We start from the raw sequence: 16397 nt of genomic DNA, 5'->3' as shown, positions 1-16397 counted from the left end.
CCTTGATTCTTATACCACACTTACTTTTAGTCGACCACAGAAAGAAAAGACTAAAATAATAATAATAATAATAATAATAATAATAATAATAATAATTTTGCACAACCTTAATTTAGAGTGTATCTTCTAACAGAATTATCACTTAATTAGCTTAAGTAACCTTCATTAGCTTGCTCATACAGCCCAGATCGACCTTCGAGTTAGAACGCGAGGTTCATATTGAAGTAGTGCAGCCTACTGCAAGAAAATATCAACGTTTATGCTTCTGACAGATCAGCACTCTCTTTGATTGGAAGTTTTGAGTCAGGAGATGGATCTTGGATGCCTTCCGTATCAGACGGTTGAGATTCATGCTTTGCAGCAGCCTGCAATACTCGGTTTTTGACATCTGAGGATGAAGGAGATGTTGGCAGTCCAATGCCGTTTGATTCCAGTTGTCCGGCAGTCCATGAAAATGCCTGAGCTCCCAGTCTAACAGGAGAAAGCAGCAGCCTTCAAGGAAAATAACATAGCGGCCACAATAAAACGACATGAATCAGCACAATCTAAATAATGTGGTTTTTGGCTGTTTGAAGACACAACTACCGGGCCTCATGTAGTTAGCTTTACCTCACATCTTTCTTAAAATCTTCTGCGGTCTCATAAGATGCCACCCGCCGATAAATGGTCTGGTGGAATAAAAGAAATGAGCAACGAGAAAGGGGAAGGATTAAAAACTAAAGCACCCATTCTAGGAAGATTATAATACCTGACCAACACCAACAACTCCAATCAGTTGTAATGTCTTCTCCCACTCTGTAATACAACGAATCACGCTAATTAGAGATGGAGAAGAAATCCGGCAGAAGGGAAGGAAACATGAATGTAAAAATTGGTATATCTTAAAATGAAACTTCACTTTCGATGCGCCCTATAAGCTATAAGCAATCCAATTTCTTTATAGAGATAAATTTAAGGCACGTATACACACCTAGTAGCGCATAAAATGCTGCGATCAATCCCTGCACGGAAGGTAGTTGCATAAGTTAGCAAATAATGCACTTGAAATTGCATGGCAGTTAAACATTTTTATAACACAAAAACAAATCCAGTTTCCGTAATAACAAAAGATGGATCAATATAAAATAGAAGGTTGAAACTAATGAAGACAATTTGTCTTACCACACCAGACCCAAGAACTTGCACCGGAGAAGGACTGATATCCTCCAGAATTGCCTCAGCTTCCTAAAATTACACAATTTTTGAAACAAAGTTAAGAAAAAAGGGGTCCACGTTACATACAAGAGAACCTCAGCCAGTGCAATCCAACAATGTTGTTAAAAAGGAAGTAATCGCATCAGATATTATCAAGGGAATTAGATGTCAATCATAGAAATTCACCAACCAGCACATTATCATCTATTGTATTTATTATAATTTACAAGAATAAACAGCTTCAGAGTGATAAATACCTCATTGAGTATGGTAAATGCTGTCTCAGGTTTGAGTTCCTTAATACGGAGACCATTTTTCACCCAAGACTTAAAGCCACCTTGAACCAAGTACGGTTTCTGTAATTTAAACATCTCAAGATGTTAGTATCTACGAAATTGCTCTGCGATTCCAGAAATACCAAAAATTTAGATGCATTGAGCGGTTTTCTTAAGATACGAGACATACGAGTTACCAAAAGAAAAGTCCTATGACTTTGTTAATTAAAATATGGATCTTTATCTTGCATTATATACTTGCCTTGAGCCCAAGCTTTCTCAAGGATCTTGCAATACCTTTGGAACGAGTACCATCAGCATCCATAACTATGACCTTGGACCTGTCCTACACAGAGTACAAAACCATATAGAACTCATTATTCATTACTCAAACCAGATGCTAATCATCGTACTTTCTAATAGTTTTAGGCATAAGATCCTGCCGTCAGATGTGAAAGTTCTTTCAGGAGCATACAACCCCGTTCAAGTCCTTGGAAAAATATGATAATATACCTAAGGTCACCAGGGCAGTGCTAAAAACTTGAATTTGAATGATTTTTATCCTTAGAATTTCCTTTCTCATATTTTTGTAGGCCAAAAAATTGTGATTGAAGTTCTTCAGGTGGAGAGTGTAAGATACTTTCAGGTGTCCACGGTCACCAAATATGGTACTATCGCTAAAGAACGGAGAATTGGTAGGTCCCAGCCCAAGATCTTCCTGTAAACTTTTAGTAAGATTCAAATAAGAACTTTTATCTTGGTATAGTTTTAAGGCATATAAAAGCCTGAAACTGCTTACCTGAACAATCTTCAAGTTCCGAATAACAGCAGCAGTTAAGGTGTCATTAAGATCCCTTCCACTCTTCACTAATTTCCATGCAGCGCCATCAACCTGAAATTTTGTGCAACAAGTTCAGAACAAAGGCACAAAAAGTACATGGAGAGGAGGATATGACTGCTTTCACCCTAGCAAATATGTAATACGATTATCTCATTCATATCTTCAAAAAATTGCAATCTAACAGCAAGCCAACCTCAGGTAGGGACACACTTGCATAGCGAAAGCGAGCTGCTCGTCGAAGATCAGGAATACCCTCTCTTTCTCTCAGAACCTTCATAATGGAAATTCCAGATCCGATCATTGGCAAATTTGAGAAGCAAACATTTAGCAATAGTATTTAAAGTCATACTTGAAACTTAGGGTGAGAAGAATTTGCCTACGTTGTGTTTTACTTTAGGCAATTAAAACGATTCTTGGTTTATTCAGACCCCGTTAGGCAAAATTTTGATAATATTATCAGCGCAACCAAATATAAAGGCCAAAAAGTAAGCAAGATCTTGCCTCAGGTCGGACATCAATGAGCACAGCATTCTCTTTCCCTGTCAAGAGCTCCAATGTCAATTGAGGAGATAAATCTCCAGCGAAACCACTGTATGTCCACACCCGATAAATGACCCTGCAGCATATCTGATAAGAAATATAAATTTCTCACACAGCAGGATACTTATAATCCTTTATGTACAAATGGAAAAGGAAAAGCAGTCTTCATTTAGAACAGAAGGATATCCATACCATAAAGTAGCTGAGGTGCCAAGGAATAGAACAAATGGAATGATTGGATCATTTGGGTCCAAGCCAAGATTTTCCTCCAACCCCTCAATCGAAATATAAACCTGCATTCAACAGATTCAGATTCAGCTGACAATATTACTCAGAACAGTCATTACAAAAGCGGCAAACTCAGGATATAAATGATTGAACATATAATGTAAGCTTATAACGGAAAGTTTACTTTCTAGCGTATGTTGTCAACACAATATACAGGAAACTATAACAAAGTGGGGCTACCGGCCTTTTTTTTTTTCCAGAGAACCAGTTTGAACCTTACAAATTATTTAGAATAACGTACAACTCCGCAAACCACAATCTATTTTCCTTTACAGCTCAACCAAATAGCCTTATATAATGGACGTGTACTATTAATACCTGTTGAATAGCAGTTTTGGCTGGCCCCAAGAACTCTGCAACTCTCTTTTCAGACAAATTTAGCGCATCACTGATGTCAGGAGGGAGAAAGGCCTTGGCAGACTGGTAAGAACTAACAGCAAAGGAAGCCCCATTTGATAGAGAATCTTCCACCACAACAATTGAACGTCTCAAGACATCAATAGCAACAACAGCTCCTTTACTTGTGGCTTCCTTAAAGTCGCTTGAAAATTTTGTCATTTTACTACCACCATATTGTCCCGTTTGATCCACTGTTGAAAACAATCCACCAACAGTATTATCCACTGCTTCGGTAGCATTTGTAACAACAGATGTTATTGATGAAGTGATTGTATCTACTGAGGTTTTAACTATATCTTCGCCCTTTTCTACCGAAGCGCTGAAAGACTTGCTAACCCCATCAATAAAATCCTCAATACTAGTTTTCACACCGGATAATCGATCAGTATCCACGTCTAGGGAGTCAGGTACAGAGGTGGAATTCCCTGGTGTTAAATCAGTAGCTGATATGCTTTCAGGTTCTACAGCTGCCTGTAAGACACTTGCATTTTCAGTTGACGGATTAGTAAAGTCCACGAGTCCCTCATCAGGAGCCAATAGGCTAGAGCTGTCTACAAACTTCAGTTCCACCCTTCCCGGCGGATGCTGTTCATACATGGTTCCAGTAGAAGAGCTCCACATGTCTGAATACTTGCACTTGAGATGGTCTGATTCATATGAGTGGGAACACCTGTTAACAAAATCCGTAGAGACGGATTGTTCTGTGCCTTTCACGAAATTCGAATACAAAGACTTTGTAGCGTGTGCCTTGAAGAAATCTCTTTGAAAAGGCATTGCCTTTGACAAGCCCAGAGAGCCCCTGTATCCCATAATGTATCTGGCCTCAAAATCCTTCTGGAACTGGGAACTGGCATTCAACCCTCCATGTAAGGTAATCTGTGAAATTCATTTGCACACATGTAAATTCCACAATAACTTTGACCAAAAATGTTTCACAAATATGACATGATGCCAAACAAAATTAGTTGTTTCAAATTCTATGTCACCACAAGCTGATCATAACATGCTTCAATATATACAAACCACATCAACTCCCCACTCCCCCTAATAAATTGGAAAAAACACCCGAGAACTATAAGTTTTATACAAAAACACTTCACGAGCTCAATTATAGCGAAAGCCCCATCATTTCATCCACTTGTCATACTTTAATTAATACTTATTTGTTCACTACAAAATATTGAGTTCGAAGTGTTTTTTTTTTCTTTCCCAAACTGTAAAGTTAGCAATACTTTAATTGATACTTATTTTGTAGTTATATGTAAAAAGTCTTTTTTTTCTTCTTAAAAAGCGATATTCTAGACTACTCTAATCTAATAGGCCAGGAGCGGATCAACCAATTGACCTAACTCACTTCTGCACGAACTATACGAACCTTAAGGGTGTGTTTGGATGAGGTAATCTTAAAGAAAAAACTTGCTTACTGAGCATGTACATCTTACCTGAGAATGGGAAGAACGGCTTGAGGTGGCTGAGCAAACAGGCAGCATTGCCGTACCAACCCGCCGACCAAAACTCAATTATTCAGCAACGAACACAATCAAACTCCACCAGCACTTTTGCTAAAATAACCCTAAACTAACGTTAAATTGCATAGAAACGGAAGTGTTTTTGCAAAGAAAATTATTACTTCTGCGGCCTCTTCTTGCTACAGTAATCAGAAAAATGGGTTTTCCATTTTTGTATGGAATCGTCGGAGGAAAGAATAAGATAATGATGATATGACGAATCAAATCGTCCAATGAAACTGCTTCTTCTTTGCCTCTCGTTTTTCGGTGGGGACATGACTTGTTTTTGGCATTCTTGTGGGGTTTTGGCGCAACGTCCCTGTACTTTCCCGTATTCAGTTTTCTTTCCCGCGAGTTTTGGCATTTTGCATTTTTTTTTTCATTTAATAGACAAATACTCGATTTTACCGGATTTTATATATTTCGCGATTTTCTCTATTTTAGAGGTATTCTATGTTTTTTTTTTTTTTCTGTTGGGTAATGCTAGGAATAATATCTATTTAAATTATGTTTTGTAAATTATATAACGTGAGTGTTAGTGATTGAATTATTATTTAAATATTAATTAACGTATTTATTTTATATTATGATACATCACGTGATTTGTAAATGTGATCTAAAAAGTTAGCCTACCTATCGTTATTTATTTATTTTTATCAAGGTGGTGTTAGATCATTGGGTTTGTGGGCTCCACATGCATGACATGTTAGCATAATAACTAAAAACTAAATGATGTTTGACATCAAGGACGGAATTCGTGTACCGAGTAAAACTGAAAAAAAGAAATTGAAGAAATTGATGAGTTTAGAAATATGAATGACTAAACTGATGAGTTGACAAAACATAAAGGATAATTTGTTATAAAAAAAACCCAAAAATTATTATAAAATGGTCCATACACTGGAGGTTTATCAATAATTTTCATTATTCTTAAGATGTGCTTACTTGTCATCAATTATCGAAGGATCTACAAAATATTAACGTAAGAGAGATTTTTAATGTACCGAAAATACAATCTGATACATCAAGTGTCATAATATAATTAAGGAGAAGTTTCTTATCAAGTGTCACAGTCTTAGTAAAAATACATTATTTGTAAGTGAAAGAATAAACTCATTTCAAAAAATAAATAAAAGTGTTGTTAAAAAAACATGTACTTATTCCGTTCCTATTTGTTGTTTTGAGACAAACACAAACACAAAAAACATGTTGTTCTTTTGGGAAAAAGGGAAACACAAATGTTTTCAATAAGATCAAATTAGTACCAAAAATGAATGGATAAACGACTTATTAACAAAAAAGCGGTACACACCTTAAAAAACAAGTCATCGTTTATTATCTTCCTCCGTGCCAGCCTATGTGACGTCATTTTTTCCGATGCAGTTCTGTAAGACCGGAGAAGCGGTGAGTTCTGCCGAGTGGAACGCATCCAATCAACGCCCTTCGATGCCTGCTGTTCCAATTCTCCGGCGCCTTCAGTAGTATCATTCCTCTCTCCGTCAGATCCAATTCCTCCGGCAACGCGCATCAACGGAAGAGATAACATGGAATCAGCTGGTAACCTTCTTGAACCTTCCAGTCTCTGCTATGCGATGCGATCCACCGCTTTTCAATTTCGAATATGACCTCTATCACTTCTTTCGCTTTCAGCTTGATAATTAGTTTCTGTTCGATTTTATGTGTTGTGCATGTGTGTGTGTGTGTGTGTATAGATTATGTGCTCTTTTTGTGTGTTTGTTGCATTTCGAATCGGATTCTGATAGCTTAAAACACCTTAACACTGTGAATTTTGTCTGTTAAATTGACATTTGAATTCTTATTGTTGTGGTTGTTGCATAAATGTAAATGGTTGTTTTCGACCTTTTGTTACGGAAGAGTGCACGATGACTATTTTGGAGTGCTAATAACAGCGCCCTATGTGTACACACACGCTGAGGTGTATGTATATTGTGATGATGCGCAGAGTCATACAGTTCTCTTTCTTTGCAAGGTTGCTTATGCTTTCTGTTTTATTTTAAATATGTTACAGGTGGTGGTATAAGGGAGACATCTGTTATAGTTGTGACATTGGATACTGGTGAAGTATATATAATTGCGAGTTTGTCTTCTAGGCTCGACACTCAGGTCATACATGTTGATCCCACAACCGGAGTGCTTCGCTACAATGCGAAGCCAGGATTTGATGTTTTCAAATCCGAAAAGGAAGCATTGGATTACATTACAGACGGATCACACTGGTCGTGTAGGAGTACAACCTATGCACATGCAATATTGGGTTATGCTGCTTTGGGCAGCATTGGTTTGCTTCTCGTGGCCACCAAGTTGACTGCTAGTGTTCCGAATTTGCCTGGTGGAGGGTGCATTTATACGGTGACTGAGAGCCAATGGATCAAGATTCAACTTCAGAATCCACAACCACAAGGGAAAGGAGAAGAAAAGAATGTTAATGAATTAACTGATCTTGACATTAATGGGAAGCACTACTTTTGTGAGGCAAGGGATATCACTCGACCATTTCCTAGCCGTATGAGCTTGCGTGAGCCTGATGATGAATTTGTTTGGAACGCCTGGTTCTCGATGCCTTTCAAAAACATTGGGTTGTCGCAGCATTGTGTCACTCTTCTGCAGGTTTTGCTTCTTCCTTGGTATCTTCAAATTGATGCTTATCTGACTACTATCTTCTTTCACCTGATCCTTATCTAACTATCTGATTTCTTACCCTAGTACATCGATTTAGTGATGGTGATTGTTCAAGTCTATGCACGATATGCTAATTATAGCCAACTGGTTCAACTCTGCTTTTACTTGTACTTAAATTTATACGCACTTATGCAGCTTTTTGAGTACATATTATTTACCACTGATAGCGGCATAGATTTCATAACTATTATATTAGGCAACAAGTTGTTGAACTTATCTATGATAGGTGCTCAATTTTGCCTTCATTGAATATGACTGAGCAAAAGAAGAAGTTAAATTGTTGTTAAGATCTGAAGATAGCATAAGGAATTATGTGATTAGATGTAAAGTTAACCCTTTCATACTGTTCTCTTACTTGATATTAATGTGTAGGGTTTTGCGGAGTGTCGAACTTTTGGAACCTTAGGGAAGGTGGACGGAATTGTTGCTCTCATAGCTCGTCGTAGTAGGTTGCATCCTGGTACTCGGTACTTGGCTAGGGGATTGAATTCTTGTTTTAGCACAGGTAACATGACCTATTAAGTTATTTACAACTCTCAAACTTTTAATATTTGAAGATACGCATGGTTGTGTCATTTTGTCAATGACTTCCAGTGGAGTTTCTCAGAATATTGAGGATAGAAAGTAATTTAGAAAAACAACATATTGATATTTTGTTTATGAAATTCATTAACCTATGGTGTTTCTTTTTTGTTTTTATTTTTTGCTTAGAAGGCTTCACATTGTAATTTGTATTCTTCTCATTTAGGAGTACAAATTTACATTCTAAATGAAAATCATTCTCCTTTTACTTTATGTTTTAAGTGAACTTTTCATACTTATGAAGAATGCACGTCTGACAGGAAATGAAGTGGAGTGTGAGCAACTTGCATGGGTCCCTAGAAGGGCTGGTCAAACTGTTCCTTTTAACACATACGTGTGGCGACGCGGCACAATTCCAATTTGGTGGGGTGCAGAGTTAAAGATTACTGCTGCAGAAGCAGAAATATACGTTTCGGATAGTGATCCTTATAAAGGAAGTGCGGAGTACTACCAGAGGTTGAGTAAGAGGTATGATGCACGAAATTTTGATGTAGCCTTTGGGGGGAGTCGGAATAGAAAAGCGTTTGTTCCAATTGTTTGCATCAACTTGCTTAGGAGTGGAGAAGGAAAGTCAGAATGTATTTTAGTTCAACATTTTGAGGAATCTTTAAACTACATCAAGTCAACTGGAAAACTTCCTTATACTCGAATTCACTTGATAAATTATGACTGGCATGCCAGTATAAAGTTAAAAGGTGAACAGCAAACCATCGAAGGATTATGGAAACATCTAAAAGCACACACTGTTTCCATAGGCATTTCTGAGGGAGATTTTTTGCCTTCGCGGGAAAGAATTAAGGACTGCAGAGGAGAAATTATCTACAATGATGACTTTGAAGGCGCCTTCTGCTTAAGATCACGTCAAAATGGTGTGATACGTTTCAACTGTGCTGATTCTTTGGATAGGACAAATGCTGCAAGTTATTTTGGCTCCCTCCAGGTTTTCGTGGAGCAGTGTAGGCGGCTTTTTATATCACTTGATAGTGATTTGGCATTTGGTTATCAGTCAATGAGTAATTATGGTGGCTATACTGCTCCTTTGCCACCAGGCTGGGAGAAGAGATCTGATGCAGTAACAGGGAAAACTTTTTATGTTGATCACAACACTAGGACCACAACATGGACGCATCCGTGTCCCGATAAACCTTGGAAGAGATTTGATATGGCATTTGAGGAGTTTAAGAGGTCAACAATTTTATCACCGGTATCCCAGCTTGCTGATATTTTTCTGCTTGCGGGTGATATTCATGCAACACTTTATACCGGTTCGAAAGCTATGCATAGCCAAATCCTTAGCATCTTCAATGACGATGCAGGAAAATTCAAACAATTTTCTGCAGCACAAAATATGAAAATTACTTTGCAGCGGAGATATAAAAATGCAGTTGTAGACAGCTCTCGTCAAAAGCAACTGGAGATATTTCTTGGAATGAGACTATTCAAGCATCTTCCATCAGTTTCTTTTCACCCTCTTAATGTATGTTATTCTGGGACTGCTTTGGATCAATTTTGGTGATAATAATTTCATTTATTTTATGCTTCTTTTTGTGCTAGGTTCATCTAACAAGTTGCAACAAGAGGTTTTAACTGCCATAGATTAATTTAAAAGTTATTCTAAGTTAGTACAACCCATTTAACTACAAATGGATGGAATCACCAGCTGCATATTGGAAGGCCCTTTTGTTACTTGTAAAATGTAACAGTGGTTTTGATCGTTGTAGGAAATACTCTATTGATTTAGGGTTTGGCATCAGATTTAGACTACAGACTGGTGTCTCTTCCCAAAATGTTGGCTTTCCCTGGAATTTCCTGTGATTCTTGGGTTTAGATCTGATCATAATGTAATACCTTTGCATTTTGAGTTCCATAGATTCTGGCTTTCATGATTTATATAATGATTATATATTGATTGTATGAACTTTTATTTACTAATTTAATCGCGTTGCATGGTGATTTATATATTGATTGCATGTAATTTCTATTTGTTAATTGCATTGCATGGTGTTCACTTGTGTTATGAGTCATGACTATTTCTCTACATTGAATTGTTGGATCTTTTCTTGAAAGTCATAAATGATTATTATTTTTTTTCAGTTTGCTTTTTTGTAAAATGTAATAGCATCAAGTCTCTCAACCAAGCATTGTGATCTTGCAGGTCGTCTCTCGACCATCTGGTTTCTTCCTTAAGCCAGTTGCTAACATGTTTCCAAGTTCCAATGGTGGAGCCAGTCTTCTGAGTTTCAAGAGAAAGGATCTAGTCTGGGTACTTTTTCTTTTGGTTTTCATTGCGTGGAACATTTGACTGTACCATAATGGTCTTTTTCTGCAGAATTCTTTTATGTCTCTTATTTGGAGTAGTTTTTATCACACAGGTTTGCCCACAGGCTGCAGATGTTGTCGAACTTTTTATCTATTTAGGTGAACCTTGCCATGTTTGTCAGCTTCTTCTCACAATATCCCATGGTGTAGATGATTCAACTTATCCATCAACATTTGACGTAAGGACAGGACGCTCATTAGATGGGCTAAAACTTGTCTTGGAGGTCTGTAAACTTTCTTTCACTGCTCCTACAACTTTAATTTGCTTTGAACTTTATTTCAATGTAGAATTGGTGGTCCCAGGTATCCAGCTAAAACAAGATGAGGATCCTTTTAGTTCCTATCTGATGTAAAGACTAACAACTAGGTTAAGCCATGAAATGCAAGGGACCTAGTTGCCAAAGCTTAAATATATAGAATACAAAAGAAGTTCATGACTTTGGTTTTGGTATTTTTTTGTTAGTTTCTTGTATTGTGGTACATTTGTTGCAAATCTACTTGTGCTGAGTTAATATAATTTCTGATTTCTCCCATAGTTTCTAATCTTTTATTGGATTCTGATGACAGGGTGCTTCGATACCTCATTGTGTAAATGGAACAAACCTCTTGATACCCTTAACAGGGGCAATTAGTCCAGAGGATATGGCTGTAACAGGAGCTGGTTCACGTCTTCATGCTCAAGATACATCTAGCCTTCCATTATTGTATGATTTTGAAGAACTGGAAGGAGAACTTGACTTCCTTACTCGTGTAGTTGCCCTTACATTTTATCCTGCCGTCTCTGGAAAGAGCCCTATCACTTTTGGTGAGGTAAAAAGCAACTTGTGTAATTATTAATAGATATGTCATTGTCCTTGATTTATGACTCTTCAGTTAGTTATTTAGGTTCTGAATCGAAGAGCTAGCTTGGTTGAAGCTTAAGCCATTTGGATTTTCTGGTACATGGTATAGAGAGGATGGGTATTGCAGAACCTGCAAGTGGATGATAATTCTTTTGTGAATTTGTTTGCAGATAGAAGTCCTTGGAGTTTCTCTTCCTTGGAAGGGTGTATTTACTAACGAAGGCCCTGGTGCAAGTTTACCTGAACAAGCTAAAAACCTTCAGAATGAAAACAATCTTTTTTCCACTGGGTCAAAAACCAATCCATTTTCCGGTGCTTCATCTAATGAAAATGTGACGGTACCAGTGCAACCAAGTGCATCTGCCAACAATTTGGTTGATCTATTGACTGGAGAGGTTGTGCTTTCAGAACACTTTGCTGCACCAGTGATAGGAAATGCTGAGGACAAGGGAGGTGACTTGCTTGATTTCTTGGACCAAGCTATTGTTGAATATCATGGTGCTGAAACTGATCATAAATCACATGATGGAAAACCTTTAGATAGCAGTTCTCAGCAGTACATTGATTGTTTGAAATCCATTGCTGGGCCACGTATGGTATGCTACTAACTCTTCTATTCTTTCTTTGAACCACTATGCTATTATGCGGTTTACCTTATAAAGAGGATGTCCTTTGGAATCTTTTGTCGAACCACTATTGATGAATCCTACTTTCTGCAGGAAAAAAAACTAAACTTCATGGAAGCCATGAAACTTGAAATTGAACGCCTTCGGCTGGACATTTCTGCTGCTGAAAGGGATAGAGCTTTGTTATCTATAGGAACTGATCCTGCTACTATAAACCCTAATGTTTTACTTGATGAACGATACATGGGAAGATTGTGTAGAGTTGCAAACTCCGTTGCACTGCTTGGACAAGCATCCTTGGAAGACAAAATTACATCTGCTGTTGGTCTTGAGACTACTGATGATACTGCAATAGATTTTTGGAATATAACTAGCTTTGGTGAGCGCTGTTATGGCGGCACGTGTGAGGTGCGTGCTGAAACTAATGCACCTACACGTGCTTCCTTTTCAGAATCATCAGGGGGAGTTTCCCCATCTCTTTTCTTATGTTCCCAATGTGAAAGGAAAGTTTGTAAAGTTTGTTGTGCTGGGAGAGGGGCCCTTCTGGTTGCAGGCTATGGCTCAAGGGAGGCCATGAGTTACAATGGTGTGGTAAATCAGGGGGGGTCAGGCCATGGTTTCCAGGTTGATGTCTCAACAAATAATACAGTAGTGCTGGATAGTGTTATTTGTAAAAGATGCTGCGATGATACTGTGCTTGATGCATTGATCTTGGACTACGTCAGGGTCTTGGTAAGCAAGAGGAGAAGTGCCCGTGCTGATTCTGCTGCCCATGAGGCCTTGAACCAAGTGATTGGATATTCGGTAAGGAATTGTCTTTCTGAAAGGAATCAGTCTCCGGATAGACCGAGAACTATTAAAGTTCTGCAGAAATTACTTGGCAGTGTGGAATCGTTAGCTGAGTTTCCATTTGCCAGCTTTTTACACTCGGTAATTTTTTTACTTATTTTACTTTCTTGTTTCAGGGTTCCAGTAAACTTTTGTCTTATTTCCATCTCGGTTTGCTTACGGATTTCAGTATTATACATGATTGTTGTGACCATTTTAGGTTGAAACGGGAGCAGATTCAGCACCATTCTTGTCATTGCTTGCTCCTCTTGAATCTGGATCACGACATTCATACTGGAAAGCTCCTCCTAGTACCACTAGTGTTGAGTTTGTTATTGTTCTTGGCACCCTTTCTGATGTTAGTGGGGTTGTTTTGCTTATTAGTCCATGTGGTTATTCTGAGGCTGATGCTCCCACCGTAAGTAGTCTATACACTCTCTTCTTTATTTTTATTTTATTTGGTAAATGAACGTCTTCAGAAAATCTTGCTTTGTAGTATATCTCCTTTTTGTTCGTAAATTGTTGAATTGTGCACCTTTTTGCTCCACATACATTGATTTCGTCTGTATTTGTTTTGACTAATTCACCTCTCGCACAGGTGCAAATCTGGGCCAGCAATAAAATACACAAAGAAGAAAGGTCATGCATGGGAAAATGGGATTTGCAGTCCCAGATCACGTCTTCCTCAGAATATTATGGACCAGAAAAGTCAGTTAGAGAAAATGAAGTACCTAGGCATGTGAAGTTTGAATTTGGGAATCCAGTTCGATGCCGCATTATTTGGATAACATTACGCCTTCAACGACCTGGTTCAAAATCTCTTAATTTGGACAACTTGAATCTCTTGTCTCTTGATGAAAATCCATTTGCAGAAGTAACTCGGCGTGCCTCTTTTGGAGGAAAAGTTGAAAGAGAACCCTGTATTCATGCCAAAAGGATACTGGTAGTCGGAAGCTCGGTGAAAAAAGAGATGGTAGATACATCACAAGCCTCCGATCCGATGAATCTGAAAGGCTGGCTGGAGAGAAGTCCACCACTGAATAGATTTAGGGTAAAAAAAAATCATGTTTCTATGCTTTATTCATTCAAAAATTTTGATTCATTATTGATTTTTTATTACGCGCAGTTTCGTTTATGCTCATATTTTGTTCTTTCAGGTTCCCATTGAGGCTGAGAGGCTGTTGGACCATGATATTATTTTGGAGCAATATCTTTCTCCTGCATCACCTTTGCTTGCCGGATTTCGTCTTGATGCTTTTGGTGCAATAAGGCCTCTGGTTACCCATTCACCCTTTTCAAATGCACACATCTGGGATACGTCAGCAACACTTGTAGACGAGAGACACATCTCTCCAGCCGTTCTGTATATACAAGTATCTGCTGTCCAGGTACTTACTACACCTGCTTTATTGTTACGCGATTGGTGAGGATGGAAGAGGTTTTTGTGACGGTAGTTCGATGTGGCTCAATTAGCGCAATTGAAAATCCAAATTGATTACGGTGTTTTTAAGATAACTTACTGGAGACGTTGTTACAGGAACCGCACAGCATCGTACCGATTGCCGAATATCGCTTGCCGGAGGCTAAGTCTGGAACAGCGATGTACTTTGATTTCCCTCGAGAGATACAAACCCGCAGAATTATGTTTAAACTGCTTGGAGATATTACAGCATTTGCCGATGACCCAACGGAGCAGGATGATGCCGGTTCCAGAGGTGTACCGGTGGCGGCAGGCTTGTCGTTGGCCAATAAAATAAAGTTGTATTACTACGCTGATCCGTACGAACTTGGAAAATGGGCAAGCCTCTCTGCCGTTTGAATTTGTTTTCTCGTCGCTTTTGTGGTTGTGTATTCCCCCATTCATATTTTATTTTTCGTTGTTGTAATCATTCGTTGGTAGTAGTTTTACGATGAGATTATATCAGTAGTGTTAGGAAATCAGAAACACGTCTCTTTGTTGTGCAAGAATATGATGATATTTGTTTAAGACCTTAGGTCATCTTCAATCGAAAGAGCGTCAAGGGGCTCTCTTTAGCCCTATAGTCTTGTAAGAAATTATATTTTAATGAACAATATTAGGTCATACTTTATATCATCTCCAACCGAGGAGGCCAAAGGGTCATAAGCCAAACATAGTCATTTGACAAAAAATCATCTCCAACCGAGGAGGTCAAATGACCATAGGCCAAACATCATTTATTATTTTAATTAAATTGATATGGTTAATTAAATTAAACTACCATATTAAAATAAGATTTTTGAACATATTTTGAGTGTCACTTGTCGCCAAATGAATAAGCCTCCGGATTTTTTATCTTTATATAATCTCAATAATTTTTTGGATAGGATTTTGAGTGACACGTGTCACTAACGTGAGTAACTCTTCAGATTTCTTATCTTTATGTAATCTCAATGATTTTTCGAATAGGATTTCAAGTGACATGTGTCGCTAAAGTGAGTAACTCTCCAAATTTCTTATCTTTATGTAATCTTAATAATTTTTCGGATATGATTTCGAGTATCACGTGTAGAGATATGATTAGTTGTGCAAATTTTAGATATGATTCTTATCTACGTGACACTTATTATCTTCAACTTTCAATGTTGTACGAATGGTGTAGGTATTTATAGGAAAAAAATTAGATTTTTTTTTAAATTCATCCAAAAAAATAATTCAAATTCCAATAGTAACTTGATGGCAGCATGACGTTAGCTAGCTATTGCTAGCCGGCGTCATGCTGACGCCAAGTAGCCATTGACATTCAAATGGGTTGAGTTGGAGGGCTGGCAAAATGTTAAGCTTGACATTTTGGAGGTGGAGAGTTGGCAAATTGTCAAGCTTGACATTCTGGCACTAGAGGCCTAGCGGGTTGGCTGGAAGTGGCCAACCTGCTAGCTTGATTTAGGGATTTGCCCCATGGAACCCACAGACCCTTTGGCGTAGCCTTCGGTTGAAGACGGTTTTCGTGTCATTCTTAGCTATTTTTAGCCCTTTGGTCGGGTCGGTTGGAGATGACCTTAGGCCATCTCCAACCGATGGTTGGCTAGAGGGCTCGTTTTAGCCCTCTAGCCCTCCAAGATATTAATATTTTAATGAACAGTACATTGTCATATTTGCCTCCGTCTCCAACCGAGGGCCAAAGGGCCAGATGGCTCATTTAGCTCTGTCACAAAAAACCGTCTCCAACCGAGAGCCAAACATAATTTATTATTTAAAAACTACAACTTAAATGTTGTTTAAGTTTCATATTGTTAAATGTTTTTTTTATGTTGTATAATTTTTATGTTGGTTAATGTTATTTAATGGTGTTTCATATTGTTTAATGTTACTTAATTTAATTTAATGTTTTATAATGGCTTAGAAAGTTATAGGAAAAAAATAAAATAAAATAAAAAAACAAAACAAATTTTGTGAAATAGAAGTTATAGGAAAAAATGGAATTTAAAAAAAAATA

General features: G+C 37.9%; 2 protein-coding genes across 4 annotated transcripts; one reads left to right on the top strand and one right to left on the bottom strand.

Annotated features, from left to right (window-relative positions):
• Positions 1-51: 51 nt before the first annotated feature.
• LOC126602308 (uncharacterized) lies at positions 52-5272 on the bottom strand. 3 transcript variants are annotated; one of them, XM_050269137.1, is made up of 13 exons: positions 4980-5263; positions 3457-4413; positions 3043-3143; positions 2812-2926; positions 2504-2581; positions 2269-2361; positions 1732-1815; positions 1452-1550; positions 1162-1224; positions 971-1001; positions 749-795; positions 610-668; positions 52-492 (listed from the first exon to the last, which is right to left on the bottom strand). In XM_050269137.1, exons 1-13 carry the CDS (start codon positions 5025-5027, stop codon positions 258-260), a joined length of 2010 nt encoding a protein of 669 aa, XP_050125094.1. In that variant the 5' UTR covers positions 5028-5263; the 3' UTR covers positions 52-257. The 3 variants fall into 3 exon arrangements, 1 of the variants encoding a protein (XP_050125094.1); XR_007616074.1 differs by lacking the exons at positions 52-492; positions 610-668; positions 749-795; positions 971-1001; positions 1162-1224 and adding an exon at positions 1983-2187 and having other exon boundaries at positions 4980-5272; XR_007616075.1 differs by lacking the exons at positions 52-492; positions 610-668; positions 749-795; positions 971-1001; positions 1162-1224 and adding an exon at positions 1983-2187 and having other exon boundaries at positions 1732-1810; positions 4980-5272.
• A 1037-nt stretch (positions 5273-6309) lies between these two features.
• Positions 6310-15032, top strand: LOC126602303 (probable phosphoinositide phosphatase SAC9). The gene is made up of 13 exons (XM_050269133.1): positions 6310-6602; positions 7075-7673; positions 8118-8250; positions 8588-9804; positions 10483-10590; positions 10700-10870; positions 11214-11456; positions 11659-12084; positions 12208-13044; positions 13163-13360; positions 13541-13993; positions 14100-14330; positions 14480-15032. Exons 1-13 carry the CDS (start codon positions 6590-6592, stop codon positions 14759-14761), a joined length of 4911 nt encoding a protein of 1636 aa, XP_050125090.1. The 5' UTR covers positions 6310-6589; the 3' UTR covers positions 14762-15032.
• The last annotated feature ends 1365 nt before the right edge of the window (positions 15033-16397 follow it).

This window comes from Malus sylvestris, chromosome 15 (assembly GCF_916048215.2).
Source record: "Malus sylvestris chromosome 15, drMalSylv7.2, whole genome shotgun sequence".
NCBI classification, from domain to species: domain Eukaryota; kingdom Viridiplantae; phylum Streptophyta; class Magnoliopsida; order Rosales; family Rosaceae; genus Malus; species Malus sylvestris.
The sequence above is the reverse complement of the archived record's forward strand: the minus strand, read 5'-3'. Positions and strand labels throughout refer to the sequence as shown.

Excerpts from the sequence above, each read along its gene's own strand:
- LOC126602308 (XM_050269137.1), bottom strand. The coding sequence starts at position 5,027 with ATGCTGCCTGTTTGCTCAGCCACCTCAAGCCGTTCTTCCCATTCTCAG. Across the intron at positions 4,414-4,979 it reads GCCGTTCTTCCCATTCTCAG|ATTACCTTACATGGAGGGTT; the intron begins GTAAGATGTACA and ends TGAATTTCACAG. Across the intron at positions 2,582-2,811 it reads TCATTGATGTCCGACCTGAG|GTTCTGAGAGAAAGAGAGGG; the intron begins GCAAGATCTTGC and ends TCCATTATGAAG.
- LOC126602303 (XM_050269133.1), top strand. Across the intron at positions 7,674-8,117 it reads ATTGTGTCACTCTTCTGCAG|GGTTTTGCGGAGTGTCGAAC; the intron begins GTTTTGCTTCTT and ends ATTAATGTGTAG. Across the intron at positions 13,045-13,162 it reads TTGCCAGCTTTTTACACTCG|GTTGAAACGGGAGCAGATTC; the intron begins GTAATTTTTTTA and ends TGACCATTTTAG.